Source organism: Mirounga leonina, unplaced genomic scaffold (genome assembly GCF_011800145.1).
Source record: "Mirounga leonina isolate KUSES-001 unplaced genomic scaffold, KU_Mleo_1.0 Mir_126, whole genome shotgun sequence".
NCBI lineage: Eukaryota > Metazoa > Chordata > Mammalia > Carnivora > Phocidae > Mirounga > Mirounga leonina.
The window spans coordinates 6,964,809-6,982,258 of NW_023270314.1; the positions used below are offsets into that span (position 1 = coordinate 6,964,809).

Consider the following 17,450-nt stretch of genomic DNA (forward strand, 5'->3'; position numbering starts at 1 on the left):
GTTTTATAGTATTTTTATTTTGTTTTTAATTTTATATACATTTTAGACAGCATATGATATTATTAGTTTATAAAGTCAACATTCATTTGGATTTAGTTACATATTTATCTTTCTCATTGCTCTAGATTTACTTCTTTCATCCCATTTTTCCATCTGGGATCCATTTACTTATGCCCAAATAACTTCCTTTATTATCTCTTTTAGGAGGATCTGCTAGTGACAAATACTTTCAGGTGTGTATATACCTATGTGTGAAAACATATTTGTTTCATCTTCATTTTTGGAGAGTATTTCTGCTGTATATAGAATTCTAGGTTGGCAGTTATTTTCTTTTAATACTTGGAGTTGGTATATTTTATTTTTATAACATTCATGTTTTCTATTTATAACTCAGATTTTGGTTCTTATAATGACTCATTTGAAGAGATTGTGCCTCTTTTTGGCTATATTTAAATATTTGCTTTGTCTCTATTCTTTAGCAGTTTTACTTTGATGTGCCGAGGTGTGTGTATGAATGTGTGTGTATAGTGAATGTGTAGATGTATAAATGAAATTAAACATGTATTTGATTAGTGAGTTAAATTCACCAATAATCAAATGAATAAAAAGTAATACAGCAATAATGAAGTATTTTCCTTCTATTTTAATAGACAACATAAATTATGCTTCTTACTACATTCTAAGGCAGAAAATGTGAAATACATTCTAGACAGCTTTTCATAAAATATTGAAAAGTAAGTATTTGAAATCTAAAGGAATGACTGATACATATATTGAAAATGTGAATAATCAGAACATATACCAGCTAGTCTAGATATTAGAAAAAAATCTTAATGCACTTACATGCTAAATAAGAGGTGCTACATTTTTCTGGAAGTAAAATGTCCAACCCTGTGGGGTCCTCTTATCTCCTCCAGGGTAGCATATGTGTAGTGGACATGTTATAGTATCATTCAGCAAATTTTATTTCCAGTTGTCCTTTATGGCCAGAGTTTCTTCATTTCATTTTCTTTGCAAGTATTTTTGCTCCAATATAGTAATTTTATCTTCACAGGAAGAGATTCAAGACTTTTATTTTGTTAGCCTGAGAATGGGGCTTCTGGGTACTCTTCCTTAATGAGTTGTGCAAGTTACCAGCCTTGCCTATGCTTTTTTAGTCCAGCAATGGCACAAAGATATTTCTGTATTGCTTTTTTTTCACTGCATAATAGAATCTAGTAAGATTCCCATGAGTTAGAGTCTGTGGAAGCATTTTCCTTACTAAGAAAAAATGCATGTGAAATTCATTTGCTTCTAAATCCTACTGGAAGTGATGAAACTTGATGTTCCCTTGCGATTTGGACTGCACATTTCTAAGACTGGGACAAGACTACAATTAAATTTCTAGTTTCCCTTATTGCCTAGAGGGAGAGTTCATCCAAGCCAATCCAGGCATTGCTTTCTCATAATTTCTTTTGCATCTTCTATGACAACACAACACATTTTGTTCTCTTATAACCATTGAAGTCAGAACTTTCTCCCTATGTCTAACAAAAATTCCTAAGCTTACAATTTCATTTGGTATTCTGTTGTTCAGATGAGAAGTGAGAGTTTGAGACACATTTTGAATGCATAAACAATGAAGAAACATTTGTTTTATACTGGACATTTTCTCTGTCCTCTATTTATTGCTACTGTTACTCAGAGCATGGAAGTAAAACATAACGGGAAGATGGATTAGGTAGGGATGATTGACACAGTTGATGGGAGAAGGGTTGAAGGATTCTAAGGCTGGTGATTCTGCTCTCTGATCTTAACATTTTAAAGCATGGAACCTAACATTTCTTCTGTTTAAAATTATACATTCTCCAGGCCTATAGGTGAAAAACAAGAAAGAAGATAGATATGAATTAGATTGTGAATAACTTTGCTTTTCATAAAATCACAAGGATTCAAGAGAGGAAAAATGTCAGGAAAAAAAAATTGAGCCATAAGTAGTTGCAGTAGCTCAGCATATGCCAAGGAGGGTTCTCTGTTTCCTCTTGATCTCTCCACTGCACACCCTGCATTTCATTAAGGAAAGTGGTATGCCTCCCTGGATTCTGGGTGACTGATGCAGGAGATAACTATGTCAGGACAGTCACTATGCAATGATGAGTCTGAGCAGAGACTTGAATGACATGAAGAGCCATCCAGGAAAAGATCCATAAGAATAGCAATTTAGGCAAAGGAAAGAGTAAATGAAATGGTCCCAAGGCAGGAGTTTGTTTAATACATTAGGGACTAGAAGTAAAACCACTGGTTGGAGCTTAAGGTTATATTTGCAGCGTTATAGGAATCCTTGTAGTTTCTACCATGATCTATAGGATCTATTGCCTTTGAAGCCCTGAGCTTCAGTGGAGAGTGCTTTCCCTGGCCCGCCCTACTGGAGAACCTATGTTGAAACATCCCATAGAAAGATCCTGAAACTATGGAAATGGCAAATTATCAGTCAGCCTCAGCTGATCGAGCCCACAGCCATTTCAGTCTTTCCATCTAAGGCCACAGATATCATGGAGTTGAGGATGAGCCTTCTTTGTCATGTTCTGCCTAAGTACCTGAATGACAGATTTGTTAGAGATCATCATAATATGTTGTGGTTTTAAGCCACAAAGTTTTGGAGTAGTTTGTGAGACAGCTATACGCAGAACAGAATTTGGTTCTAGGAGTAGAGTGCTGCTATAATAAAAGCCCAGAACATTTGCCATTGGCTTTGGAACCCAGGGGTAGATCAGAGCTGAAAGAATCTCAAGTAGACTGTTAGAAGCTGGAAAAACCTTGGGGAAACTGTTTCTAAGTGCTTGGAGGAAAGTGAGAAAACTATTACTGGAGGATAAAAAGAGCATCTTGTTATGTAGTGGCAGAAAGTGTGACCATACTGTTGTCTATAGTCATGTGAAAAATACAAAAGGAACCCAATAAACTCATGAATCTGGCAGAGGAGCTTTTCAGGCAGAAAGTACAAAGAACAACTAGCTTCTTTTTGCTGCCTGTAATAAAATATGAGAAGAGATGCACCAAAGAAGAAATCTCTTAAGTTTTTGAGCAGAGTTTAGAGAAATTTTGTAAACCGGAATTTGCTGGATTTGAAAATAACTCTCTTTTCTCAATCTCTCCTAGCAAAAGAATGAAAGTATGAAGAAATCAAATTCAGATGGGGCTATAAAATTCTTCATTAAAATCCCCAAAAAGATATAGTTGGTGTGTTTCGCAGACATTTTCAGTTAGACAAAAGACACCTAAAACACGTAAAGGCATGCCTCCTAGACCTTCCCTGTTAAAGCAATGGAACTCCTCAGTCCACTAAAGGTTTTGTATCACAACAGCCTCACAGAGGACCCAAGGTTTAGATGGACTTTGAGAAAAGATTTGGGAATGTATCTTTTGTTTAATGGAATATATTATTTGATACACAAAGATACTAAAGGAATTATATTAGCTTGGACTGAAAGGGGCAGAGAACATACAAAATGAAGCGAGGCTTTTGGACTCTACCTACTTCAGATAAGAAGCAGACTAAGAAGCTTCCTTATTTTTAGGAAGACGTTTTCTTCTTATTTTTTAAGTATAGATGACTAATATTAGAACAGGGTATTAACTGAAAAATAGTGTCACTAAATTAATTTAAAAATTAGGAGGACATTGATCTAACCCTCCAAATACTCTTTAAAAACCTTTTAGCTTTTCAAACTTATTGTATATTATGGGTTTTGTAATTACCCAAGGAAATACCACATTTAGAAGTCTTAAGAAAAGGAAGCAGAGATGAAAGCATTAGAATTACATTGTGAATAAGGTTGAAACCTCAGAAATCCAATAAAATAAGAATCCAATACCTAAAATTCTAGTTATAGAAACTCAGACTCATAAAGAACAATTTCTTCCACATTGCCTACAATATTCAACAAAATTCAGTACAAATATTATTGAAAAAGACAACCTTTGCAGGCAAAACACCTGGATTCAAGTCTTATTTACTCCAATTACTATGGTCTTGATTTCAGGCAATTTAAGTAACTTCTCTATATGTACATGCCCTTATCTATAAAATGCAAATGATCATAGTATATATAGTAAAGTGTAGTTGTGAGAACCAAATGGAAGAATACATAGGAATTATTTAGCACAGAACCTGGAAGATGGTAGGTACAAATAATGATAACTAGGATCACCATTTGCAATATAATCACCACTGCAATTGTTTTATCATCATCATCATCTTCATTATTATCATCACAGATCATTGGAAACTGGACACTAAACTGGACATTGGGGGATATAATTGTGGCCAAAATAAACTTGATTCTAGTTCTTATAGTCTAGATGGGAGACAAACAATTAAACAAGGAACTGGGTTCTCAATGTCCTGATGATGGAAATAAAGGATGCTATGTGCATGCACACCGTACTGAGTACACGGAGTACAATAGATTTTAGTGCATGAAGGAAGCTTTCGAGGAGGTAATCATGTTTAAATTGAGATTTGAAGGTTGACTAGCAGTTTACATGTGAGGAGGGGGCAGAGGGCTCCAGAAAAGGAACAGCATGTGGGAATGTCCCCAGGTGGTTTAAGGAAGAAGAAAGCATCAGGAAGACATGACCCAGGTGAGATGGACAGGAACATTTTAAGGAATTTGGATTTACTGTGAGTGCAAGAGATAGCCATTGATAGGTAACCAATCAAAATGGCAAGGACACCTTAAATATCTCTATTCTCTGAAAGACCATTCTGACCGTGCCTTGCAGAATAGATTTTGTGGCATCATACTGAAGGCAGAGAGCTCTGTTATGGAGCTGTGGATAGATATCTTGCAGGTGAGAGATGTTGACTGCTTGGACAATTAAGAATGGAAAAAAAAAAAAAGAAAAGACTTGAAAGATGCTTAGGAGAAAGAACTTTCTGAGCTTGGTAACAGAGTTGACTTTGGAGAGGAAGCAGAAAAAAGTCTGTCATTAAAGTCTTCCAAATTTTTGGCTTGAGCATTTTGCTGCCACTCAATAGATTTCAGGAAGACCTGGAGAAGGCTGAACTGGAGATTGAAGTGATGGATGATGAGCTTAGTTCTAGGCATTCTGTTTGCTCTGCTTTGGAACAATTTAGTTACAGTGCTCAATTATGCTTTTTAACTTGCCTCTACTACCTAATACGTATGTTTGGTCATTGCCTAAAAGGGGACAAAACTATCTGTTGAAATGATTACTAGTAAAAGAAGGAAGTATTATGTTTAGGATTAGGGAGGAGTGTGTATTGTGAGTATTCTTTTGGCTTATATTTCATTAATAAATTGTATCACCCATCACGGTAATGAAATGAAATCAACCAAAGCTGCTCTCAAATCAATTTAACTAAATGTGCAAATTTAATTATGGCAATAAAAAGATTCAAGACATTCAGAGAATACTGGATTCTTTTTAAGATTATGTATCTAAAGATGGCATTGAAACTGATGTTTTTCCTCTAACAACAATTCAAATAAGGTTTTATATCTCTTGAAAACAATTAACTGTGTGTTTTGGTGTGAGGTATAATATTTTTCTTGAGAGATTGATTTGGTCATGGTAATCCATACTGTAGTTTTATATTGTTGTTCACTTCTTTCTCACAAATTACATGATATTCTCTGCTATCCCATAGTTCTATTTCTTTAAAAAAATAAATAAAAATAAAAATGAAAAGCAGGTTTCCATGGTCTGGTTAAAGGAGAAGAATTCTAATGTTTTCCTCTGTCTGTACCCTCTTTAGAATTGCTCCTTTGCCCTGACTGTTATTTTTACTTGCCTCAGTTCCGTTTGAAACCTGCATACTGTAGCTTTTCAGCAGCCTGCTTTTCCACCTGTCTAGATGTTTTTCTAATAATGAAGCTAAACTGGTGTGCCTATATCTGCTTTAGTTTTATTGCAAGTTTCTTTCAACTTCCTTATTTCTTGAGCTCTTACTTTTTATTTCTTGGGGAAACCAACCTGATTATTTCCAACCTTTTACAGAACAATATTTGTGACTCATGGTTTCCATTCTTCTCCTTTTATGTCAAACAAACACAGAGTCATTTTAAAATAGCTGCCTTACTTACCTATTTTGATTATGCTTTTATCATATGCTGTTTATTTAACAGAAGGAAGAGATATAGCCCTGAGATATTTTGATAATGGGTTTTCAATTCACTAAACAATTGGTATCTTTCAAGTTTGTTTATTTTTTTGTCATGTCTGCAATCTTCTATTTCCTATTCACATCATGGTTCTACATATATTCAAATCATGGCTCTACCATTTACTCTCTGGGACACAGGCAATGGAATTAAACACCTGTGGGTTTGAATTTTACCAGCTGTCTCTTATTAGCTGTGTGATATTGGGCAAGTTACTATAACATTTCAGAGTCTCAGTCTCCTCATTAGTATAATGCTGGTAAAATCACAGGTTGAGGATCAAATGAGTTATATCTAAAGCTCTTGGCATTTTATTTTGTGCTTAAGTACTTAAGAAAGTTTTGACTACTGCAATTACTAATAATTCTTTTTCCTTAATCACTGTAACAATTCCTTGCCTAATATGAAGAAAATGAGTATTTCAACACTTGCTTGTTAGACTTATTGTAATGAATAATAAAATTATATATAAGTATACCTATAGTTTATCTTTAATAAATGTTAGTTCTCTTCCTGTCCCATCCCTCCTTGAAATAGTCTGCAGATGCAATGTTCAGCTAATTTCTTGTCATATTTTTATGAAAATTCACTTCAATATAGCTTCCCATGGACATTTCATAAGGTGAAAGATGTTTCTTAAAAACACGGATTTCCAATTGCAGAAATTGGTGCAGAACAAACCAACTGAATCAGAATCCCAGGGTGGAGACTTGCATTTTAAAAATTTTCTCAAGAGAGTCTGATATACTTCAAAGCATAGAACTCTTCCAAGGCTGGGAAGTTATAAAGAAAATGTAAAGACAGGAAATCTGGTAATGTATATAATGTGATAGAGTAAGTCATACAAGTGTGAAATAATTACCAATAGAAGGCAGGAAAGTACTAAAAATACAGATTATAAAATTTTAATGAAATTTCTTACCTAGCATCCATGACCTATTGAGGAACAAGAACATTAGAAAGTAAAGTGCACTTTATTGATATCTGCCAATATCTGAGTGGTAGAGCAGTCATTCTAGAAAAAAACTACTGCTTATTGCCCCTTATGTAAGTTACTTACAATGACTTCAAGTAGTATGGTGGATAATGCGTTGCTCCATTTACTAAGGTTATCTATCTATCTATCTATCTATCTAATCGATCATTATCATCCATCTATCATCATCATCTATTAAAATGAATGGCTGGTGCAGAGGACTATGACCTATAATTTTTCAAAACAAGAAGGTTATTTTCAACTCTTGCTTTTAATGCTCATCAGTCAACATCATCCTATATTCGTGGAACATTTTTCTCTTCCTTCAACCTAAAATGCCTTTCTCAGCACTCTTGCACGTTAATTTTCTAAGTATACAGTAAGCTCAAATTGGCTGTCTATGTTGTTATGCTGGGTATTTATACAGAGACTCTTGCTCTTGACAAGCAATGCAAATATATATTTCTGGCAAATCAAATGACCAAGTTGTAAAATTAGTAATCCATGAATTCGTCATGTGTACATCTATCTTATCATAATTGTCATAAATAACTATGCTGGGTAGTTAAAAAAAAAGTGTATTGCCTAAATTAGGTCATTAAAAATGGTTAATACATACATTTTCAAGTTAAAATAATTTGAGAAGGATGCAGACTTACTGCAAGGATTCTAGGGTTTTCACTTCATTACATCTCTAGGGACTATCCAGCATTTGACCTACTTTTGACCTCTGTACAAAGCAGGATGGTAGAATAGATAGGGCTTAGGATTGTCATCAGAGGATATGGTTATGGCCCTGCTTCTGTCAATTATTAATCATGTTATTTTGGTGTGAGACTTCGTCATTTGGCAATAAAAGTTACTATTAGTAGATGCCTAAAATGTTCCAGAAACTTTCTTAAGTGTTTATTGGCCTTATGTCATTTAATCCTCATATTAAGTATGGTGTCATTCTCCCCATTCTATAGAAGAACAAATTGAGGTCCAAGGAGTTGTGCAATTTTCTCAAGGTCAGACCTCTGGTGAGTAACACTCAGATAATGAACTCCAGTTTACCTGTCTCCATGGCCCACGGACTTAACCACTGTGAAGTACTGCCTCTCAAAATGTATGGAATAAGGAAAATATATCTCATATATTTTATTTTAGAATTTGCAATACCTGATATAAATGTTATTGTTAAGAGGATAGGTAAGTAAGTTCAATTTTTTTTTTTATACTTTTCAGATAAAGGGAACTTAGAGGATGAATCAGCTTTGTAACAAACAACTCCAAAACTTATTAGCCTAGATATAGTCTTGTTTTAGCTCATAATTTTGTGGGTCAGTGCATTTGGGCTAGGTTCCGCTGGACAGTTCTTCTGGACACATACATAAGAGCAAGGCAGTTCTGCTTCTGGGAATTAGCCGTGATTCATCTAGGGCAGAGATAAGAAGTTTTAGCTGTCAGGGGCACTCTATTTCTTTTAGGTATTTATTTCTTTTAAATCCTTGCTCTATTATATCCTCTGACTTGTTTCCTAATACTGGTTCTCTTTGTAGCAAATCTGTGTTATGTGTGTGTGTGAGAGAGAGACAGAGAGAGAGAGAGAGACAGAGATTGAGAGATACTGGCATATATGTCTCTCATCATCAAGCAGGGCAGTTAAGACTTATTCTCATAGCACCAGGGTAAGGTTCCAAAAAAGAGAGAGGACAGAAGTATGCAAGACCTTTTGAAGCCAAGGCTTTAAACTGGTACAGCATCACTTCCACCTCATTCTGTTGGCTAAGGCAAGTTACAAAGCCAGTGCAGATTCAGAGGTTGGAGAAAGAGATTTGATGGGAGAAGATGCAAAGTCACATTATAAAGGGGGCATATCTATAGGGTGGGATGGGCAATTGTGGCCATTTTTTAATCTGCAGAGGAATTGTGTCCATGAATATATGGCTCTTTGAAGGTGAAGAATATTTTTAAAATCCTTATACTGAACTTTAAAAGAGTTAATTTGTTCAACTGTTAAACTTTCACAAGTATGTCCTCCTGACTGTCACAATGTGGCTTAATGAGATCAATCCACGTTTCTGGTGGTGATGTAGTGCTCCCTGTCGGTAGTCCTTCTGTGATGCTGACTGGAGGACATAAAGAAAGCAGCATTTCAATTACTTCTCAGCCAGGGGTAATGTCCATGGAGTCTTTTAAATCCTTGCTCCTCACAGGCCAACAAAGGAGATCACAACTGTTTGTTCCACCTCAGTTTTCCATTGCCATCTTTCAAAAATTTGCTTTCTTTTCACTTTTATCTGTCTTTTACAGAAGCATCAGGGAGTTAGTTAGCTGGAGGGGTTTTCTGTTCTCTCCTGTCTTATATAATGAAGCCTGGATATTTGTCTTAGGATCTTCCCCTCTTATACTGACCAGAAAAAAAAAAAAGAGAGAGAGAGAGACTGTATTTCATTCACTGCTTTGTTTATCAAATCTCCATTGGTATGCACATCTCTTCCTTCTATCTTTCCACATTCTTATTTTCAAACTTATCTGAAATGTTCTCTGGTTTCACATCTAGTGCTTTGTGAATCACAAGAAAAGTCTGAATTCTTCTAAAAGACGATCCTCTTGTCGATGTGATTATTTCTAGATAGCTTATATAACCTCAGGCTCAAATTGATTCATTAGACCTTTGTTTTCTCATTTCCCTTCCATGAGTCTTTTGCAGCATTCCCCACCCCCCCTTTGGTTTCTCTGTAGATCCCTCATAATACAAATTTAATTTTATCAAGCTAAAGGCTTCCATTATTGAGTTCTGCCATCTGTATGAGTTATCTTTCTGGAAGTCTTATAATTTAATGTGAATATTTCCTCCATTTAAATTAAAAGGGGTAATTCATGTAAAACATTTTGCACATAGTAAGATCTCAGTAAATGTTATCTATTATTATAAATGCTTCTGTTACTACACTTACTATTGCTAATTTATTTTAAAGCAAACCATATGCCTTTTTCTCCCTATTGAATTTACATTAAGCTATATAAGGAACCATCTAGATAATATGAGAATGTATGTTATAATTTGAATATAATTTTTCTTTGGAAATTTTCTGGCAGTTGAAATTTACTATCACTTATTTTAAGAAATGCCTCAGAGATTGATAATAGTACTAAACTAGAATCACCCCCTCAGCAGTTAAGCTTTACACTTGTGTGTGTGTGTGTGTGTGTGTGTGTGTTAGTAAAGGCAAATTTCTGTTGTCACAAGGCTGGGTCCATATAGCTGTTCCTGAGGTTATTACCACACATGGACTGACACACTGTTAGTATATTTCTTATGAGTGGATACATATCATATTATCTTACATTGGTTTCCTAGACATTAATAACCTTCCAGACACTTTTTAGTTCTTTACTTTTAATGATCTACTGTCCTAACAGATAGGTGTTCTCTTAAGGAACTGTTTATATTTAACTGTCCACCTTACAGTCCTATATATTGTGAAAACTTTCTTATATAGTAATTCATAACTCTTGCACTTTCTCAATCACGGTGTCAATATTGATATGTTTTTCAAAGAGACTTCTTCCCATGTACAACCTGGTGTTTTACCTACTCCACGGATTTCGATCCTTTCAAGCTATACCTGTGGAATAGAGTCTCTCTCTCTCTCTCTCTCTCTCAATATACATACAGACACAAAAACACATGCTCTGTTTGGTGGTGTGAAATGGTATGGGTTGAACTGTGTCCCAGCACCATCCTCCTCCCCCCACCAAAACAGAAAGATGTTGGAGTCCTAGCCTCCAGGGCCTCAGGGTGTGACCTTATTTTGGAGATAGGGTCTTTACAGAGGTGATCAAGTCAAAATGAAGTCATTAAGGTGGGCTCTAATTTGTTATGACAAGTGTTCTTACATAAAAAGGGACACACAGACATGCATAGAGGGAAAATGATGTGAAGAGACACAGGGCTAAGAATGCCATCTGCAAGCCAAGGACAGAGGCCTGGAATAGGTTCAGTTCTCACAGCCCTCAGAAGGAACCAATCCTGACCACACCTTAATTTCTACCTTTTGCCTCCAGAACTGTGAGATCATAAATTTCTGCTGTTTAAACAGTCCAGTTTGTGGTACTTTGTTATGGTAGTCCTAACAAACTAATACAAGGCCCAATAAAAATTTGAGAGGAAGAAATTGGCTAATTAGATAATTGCTTTGGTACTTGGATATCTGTAGCTCGCCTCTGTTGCTTCTGATAAAGAAACCTGAATTTTCACTTGCTAGAGCATTATGTTCCTGGAATAAACTTTTTAAACTTGTTTTGTTTTATATAACCATGATGTGGTGACTGGAGACCTACATTTGACTGGAAAGAGCAAGCCAGAGCCATGTGTAAGACGCGAGAAACAAGACTCACTTGTCACCTGTAAGTAGACCTATCTCTCCCATCAGCTGTCATTAAGGAAAAAAAAAAAAAAAAGGAATTGGTCTTAGAGATGCTCTCTCACTTGTTGGGAGGGGTGGGGCAGTGGGAAGAGAAAGGGTGTGGAGAGTGGGGTGTAAACAAGGCAGGCAGAAGCTCCAGAGAGGGTGGGGATAGAGCTTCACGGAAGAAAAATATATGAACCTGGTTGGTACAAGAGAGCTTCCCCAGACCCACCCACCCACCCACCCTTTCCTGAGCTCTGTGCTCTGGCGCGGGTGGTTGACGGCGAGTGGTGCGGAAGGGACAGCTCTAGCAGCGGCTGCTTTCGGGGGAGAAACAAAACCTGCAGGTCCGGGTCGGAGCCGGGGGACTTCCCCTTCCAGTGGGTGAGCCCTCCTGACCTCCGGTGAGCTCCGCTGTGGCCGCGGCCAGCCGCTGTGCCGGCTCCCGGCGGGGTCGCGGAGCGCCGGCTGGACCCGCCCCGAGCTCCATGGTTTGCCCAGCCCTGCGCGATGGTGACTCGGGGCGCGGAGGTTGGCGCGGGGCGAGCCGGCAGCTCGCAGAATGAAGGCGGGGAGCGCGGCCGGCGGCCGGCGGGGGCTGGCTCCGCGACCCCAGCGCCCCGAGAAGCGGCCCAACCACCTGAACCCGGAAAACGCCAACAAGTAGTTTCTCGTTGGAGAAGGGCGGCTCGGCTGGGTGTCAGGACTCAGTCCGGCTGCCCGGAGAACCTCGTCCACTCGGAAACCAAAGCAGAACCACTTTTCTGTCGGTCTCGTTAAGGTATCTGGGGGCGGGAGGGAAAGGGGGTGATTTGCCGGGAAGGGCATGGTGACCCTGCAGACAGGCATCCCCCCCACCCCCCTCCCGTTCCGCAATGGGAATGTGGAGGTGAAGCCCTGGGGAGAGGTGGCTGGGAGACTGGAAACGGGGACACTGTCAGCTCAGGGATCCGGGGGGTGTGCCTCCAGCGGCTTTTCCCAGGGCCTCGCCCCTCCTAGAAAGCAACCCCCCCACTCTGCATCCCCCAGGCGTTTGTTTTTCTTGGGAAGGGGGATGGGGTGGGATGCACTGATCATTCGTATTCTCAAAAATGGAACCTAGTTAGTGGTTTCCTTTCCCAAGTAATAATAATATTGACAACAACAACAACAGTAATAATCTGAAAAGGAAATTGGATCAGGAAATTAGTCACAGGTCTCCTTGGTGAAAGGCAACAGCAGGGAGCGTTCAGTCTTTTTGCCTGGTCCGTGAGGGAGAGGGGGAGTGAACCGAGAACAGGGCACGCAAAGGGCACTCCCCGAGTGCCAGGGCGCTGCGAGCCGTCCCGAGTACCGAGGGTACGCGTGGAATGGGGGCTCTCCCGCCCGACTGGGGGCTCTCACCCAACACTGCCAAGTTGCCTCAGCGGAGAAACTCCTTGGCTAAGGGAACTGCCTCCAGGCCAAGGAAGGAGGAAAGAGGGTTTAGGGGAGGGGAGCAGAGGGGCCAGCGCAGGGGGAGAGTAAGGAGCAAGAGAGGAGGAGAAAGGTCTAGGAAGTAGAGATAAGGGCTTTGGGGCGAGCAGAGGAGAGGAGTGGGGGTTCGGGCCTAGAAGCAGGTTCTCTTGAGAGGGGACGGAGGGGAGGGAGGGTGAAGGGTGAAAAGATGAAGTAGGAGAGATCAGAGGAAGGGGAGAAAGGGGTGAGGCAGGAAAGGTGTCCTGGAAGGTCAGGGAGGCTGGGACCACTTTCCTCGGTGTTCTGGAAGCCTGGGGAAGGTGTGCTGCTTGAGGCGGGGACGGGGCTGGGCGCGCATCTCCTTCTGGGGGGGCCAGTTGCCCCTCGCCTGTCTCCAAGCCGGCATCCTGGGACTCGGGCTCGGAGTGGGGGCGGGGGTCATGGTGCGGCTCTGACGGCCGAGATCTTTAACTGGGCGCTGTGTTCGCCTCCCCCCAGTCATGTCTGAGCCACAGAGATGGGCAAGATCGAGAACAACGAGAGGGTGATCCTCAATGTCGGGGGCACCCGGCACGAAACCTACCGCAGCACCCTCAAGACCCTGCCTGGGACGCGCCTGGCCCTTCTCGCCGCCTCGGAGCCCCAGGGCGACTGCCTGACGGCGGCGGGCGACAAGCTGCAGCCGTCGCCCCCTTCGCTCTCGCCGCCGCCGCGACCGCCCCCACTGTCCCCCGGGCCGGGCGGCTGCTTTGAGGGCGGCGCGGGCAACTGCAGTCCCCGAGGCGGCGGCGACCACCCCGGGGGCGGCCGCGAGTTCTTCTTCGACCGGCACCCGGGCGTCTTCGCTTATGTGCTCAACTACTACCGCACGGGCAAGCTGCACTGCCCCGCCGACGTGTGCGGGCCGCTCTTCGAGGAGGAGCTGGCCTTCTGGGGCATCGACGAGACGGACGTGGAGCCCTGCTGCTGGATGACCTACCGGCAGCACCGCGACGCCGAGGAGGCGCTCGACATCTTCGAGACCCCCGACCTCATCGGCGGCGACCCCGGCGACGACGACGACCTGGCGGCCAAGAGGTTGGGCATCGAGGACGCCGCGGGCCTGGGGGGCCCCGACGGCAAGTCTGGCCGCTGGAAGAGGCTGCAGCCCCGCATGTGGGCCCTCTTCGAGGACCCCTACTCGTCCAGAGCCGCCAGGGTAAGGCCAGAACCGCCCCCTTCCCTGCTGCTCCAGCCCCTCCAACTCCTTCCCCAATTTTCTGCTCTTTTCCATCAAAGGCCTCTGGGACGCGGGAGGGGGTGGGCGGGAGAAGAGAACAGGGCTCCCTAAGGAGGAGATTAGAAGCCCATCTGGTGTCAGGTAAACTCAGGGACCCTGGCTGCCATCCTCCCGGTCCGTCCCCTTCATCCTCCTCTTCTCCTCCTCCACTCAAACTGAGATTTACTTTAGCAGATGGGAGCTAAAGGGCAAATATCGACCTCTCGGGAAGCAAGTCTGTCTGGAACCTTGTCCTGAAACTGGTGTTGTGCTTCGTCCTGATTCTTTTTTTCCTGACTCTTTTGTTCCAACTTTTCCTTTAGTTTGGATGTTTCTTCAGGTCATCACGATTTGACATTTTCAGTGAGGCCTGACACTCCTTCACATCTGACTCAAAGCATTGGCTCCAATTAGGGATCTAATCTGAAGACAGAGGTGGGGAAATGGAATCTAGTAGGTGGCTGGGTGGGGAGAGGGTGTGCGCCGGGGGGGGGGGGGGGGGGGGCATTTTGTGAAGAGAATCTCCTTTGGTCCTGTCTCCTTCCAAAGGAGAAAACTGCTGAATTGTTTGTCCCAGTGAGTTGACCAGAGAGCCCACCTGCACATTGAATTGTGGAGTCTGGTCCTTTCCGCCTTGGGCTGTATCTATGTTTCTTACAGGTTGAATGTGAATCGGTCACTTTGATGCTAGTTTAGTCCAGTTGTCTAAATCTGGGTAATTTAGATTGTTGCAAACTTTATTTTACTCTTTAGATTGTGACTCCGTCCTCAATTTTGCTTTTCAGTTTCTAGCTTGAATGACAGTTTAAATTTAGTCCTTGACACTCCCAATTAATTCTTCAGAATCCCATGAAGGGACTGTAAAAGTTACCAATAATAGTTTCTCCAGTTTAAAGGAAATAAAAGAAATATAAATAACCGAAAATTATACAGTATGTGAATGGTGTTTAATTATACACAAGAATGGAGTAGTGTATTTAGTTAAATCTTTGCGACTGCATGTTTCTGGTTTGCTTCTGACGCCCAGAAAAAATACCCCCTAGGCAGCCTCACTTTGGCTCCATCCTCATTATTGTCTTCTTCTGTATGTTAGAAGTCTCTGCATCTTGTGCAGATATTGTGCAGAGAGATATTGTGCAGCTGTCAATCTAATAACTTCTCAGAAGATGTGTTTTTGATACCACTTTGGAAGGCTGAGGATATGTTTTGTTTTCAGTTTGAAATAGAATATGAAAGAGACAATTTCAAGCATTGCTCCTCTGTTGGTTCTAGCATTTAAATGCATACATAAATTTTAGTATGTCCACATTATTATATTTGAATATAGAATCAATAACTTCAACTCTGATATCTTCCTTTTAAGACCATTCTATAAATTCAGCAACAGTTGGATTTAAAGCAAAAACAAAAACAAGTGCGTATTTACTTAAGTTAAATCACAGACTCATGACAATTACATCTGTGTTTTTTTCAATTCCAGCTGAGTGCCACAGTGCTCTTTCCACTTGGTGGCTAAAAAGATAATCTGAATTTGTTTTTAAGCTCATCGTGTGATTTTTCTTTTCCAGATAGCGCGCTATAAAAGAGACAGAACGTTTTATTATCTTTCCTCATGATAATATAATGTCTTTTATTGTAGGCTAGATTGCATAGCAAAAACTTTATGATGGTATTCAATTTTTATTATTGCTATGGAAATTGATTTTATTGATTATTGGTCAAAGGGTAGATTATTAACTTGAAAATAGTTTTTAAAAAATCTTACTAAGATTTCATTGTAACAATATTAAGAGTTTGATATGCATCCATTTCAGGTGAGGAAAGAACACAGATATATTAGAGATTAACACAAGGTCAAAGAGCCATTAGAAGCAGAATCAGCTGAGAATCACAGACCTGGAAATTTTCCTTGAGGTCACTTTATGAAGACCCTTTATTTTATAGATGAGGAAAATGAGGACTGCAGATGCTAAGTGATGGCCAAGGTCATACAGCAAGTTAATAGCAGATCCAAAATTATGCTGGAGGTCTCATGACATCCTCCCCAGGTCCTTCTTTACCACAACCACTGATTATAACTGACTGGCTTATGAAATCTCCGCAGATCATGTTGCTCTTGAGATTTAATGCAGCATAAGACACTTCCTAGAATTTGAACTTTGAAAGGTCATCTATGACTTTTTAAAAAATTTATGTATTCCAGGACTTTGACTGGTAGAATTTTTACCCTTCACTGCCCAACATTAGAGTGAAAATATGGAATTCAAATTGACTTCTTGAACCCTGTTTGAACTTTGCATTTTTATTGACCAGTCGATGTGTAGTGTTTTTCTTTCTTTTAGACTGGCTAACATCTATGGGACTTGTCTTCAGGGAAATCCCTTTTCAAATTATTAGGGGTTGCCTAAAAAAGAGTAATCAGAAGTTGCCGTTCTACTTAAATGTGATTTAATATTTTTATATGAACTCTTAGTTCAGATGATGGCCTGACTTAATGTTATCTGACTAGTTTGATAAATAGAATTACATTGGGAGGTCACAGGATGAAATTATATTTTGCACGGACATGATTCTAGAAGACATAAATCAATTATCAAGTGTGGTAATTTATAGGTAACTTCAGCTGTGGTCTTACTGCCACAAGTCTCGTTCTTAATAGAAGTTAAGTATTTAACTTTTATAAACCCTCTTTACTTTTTTTTACATTAGTTCATCTTTTATTGATATACTTGAGATGAACATTTTTAACTGTCTGAATTCCTTTTTCAGTTTGTTATACCTGTCATCATCATCTTTATCTTTTCCCAATATTGAGGAGATTGACTCAATTATATAGTAGAAGTGTTTTATTTCTAACCTTTATGATCTTAAGTGCCACACTGAAGCAACAGTGATAGGAACGGGATAATTAATTTAATTTTATAACATTGTATTTTTGCTTTCTGTTTTGGTTGGCATTTCCCGCTTCTATTGCTTTATATTTATGATGTAAATACATATTTGAAAGGTCAAGATTGTCCAGGTTAACTTGGTAAGTAAGTTTATATTTATACTTAAATGAATTCTTATCCTTAAGAATAGTATTCCAAAATAGAAATTTATAAAAAAAATCACATATAAGTTGTCATGGAAACCTGTTCTGGAGAAAATGAGATCAGGAAAGAAAAGGAGAGATTATGCTGTTGATGCCATTGAGTGATATTTACAAATAGCAA

At 40.0% G+C, this 17,450-nt stretch overlaps 1 protein-coding gene across 1 annotated transcript in view; it reads left to right on the plus strand.

Annotated features, from left to right (window-relative positions):
- Positions 1–12,200: 12,200 nt before the first annotated feature.
- KCNC2 (potassium voltage-gated channel subfamily C member 2) overlaps positions 12,201–17,450 on the plus strand; it is a 200,483-nt gene continuing 195,233 nt past the window's right edge. Inside the window, exons 1-2 of the mRNA XM_035002116.1 lie at positions 12,201–12,321; positions 13,476–14,175. Coding sequence (XP_034858007.1) covers positions 13,495–14,175 — 681 coding nt within the window. The 5' untranslated portion in view covers positions 12,201–12,321; positions 13,476–13,494. The remainder of the gene's footprint in view (positions 12,322–13,475; positions 14,176–17,450) is intronic.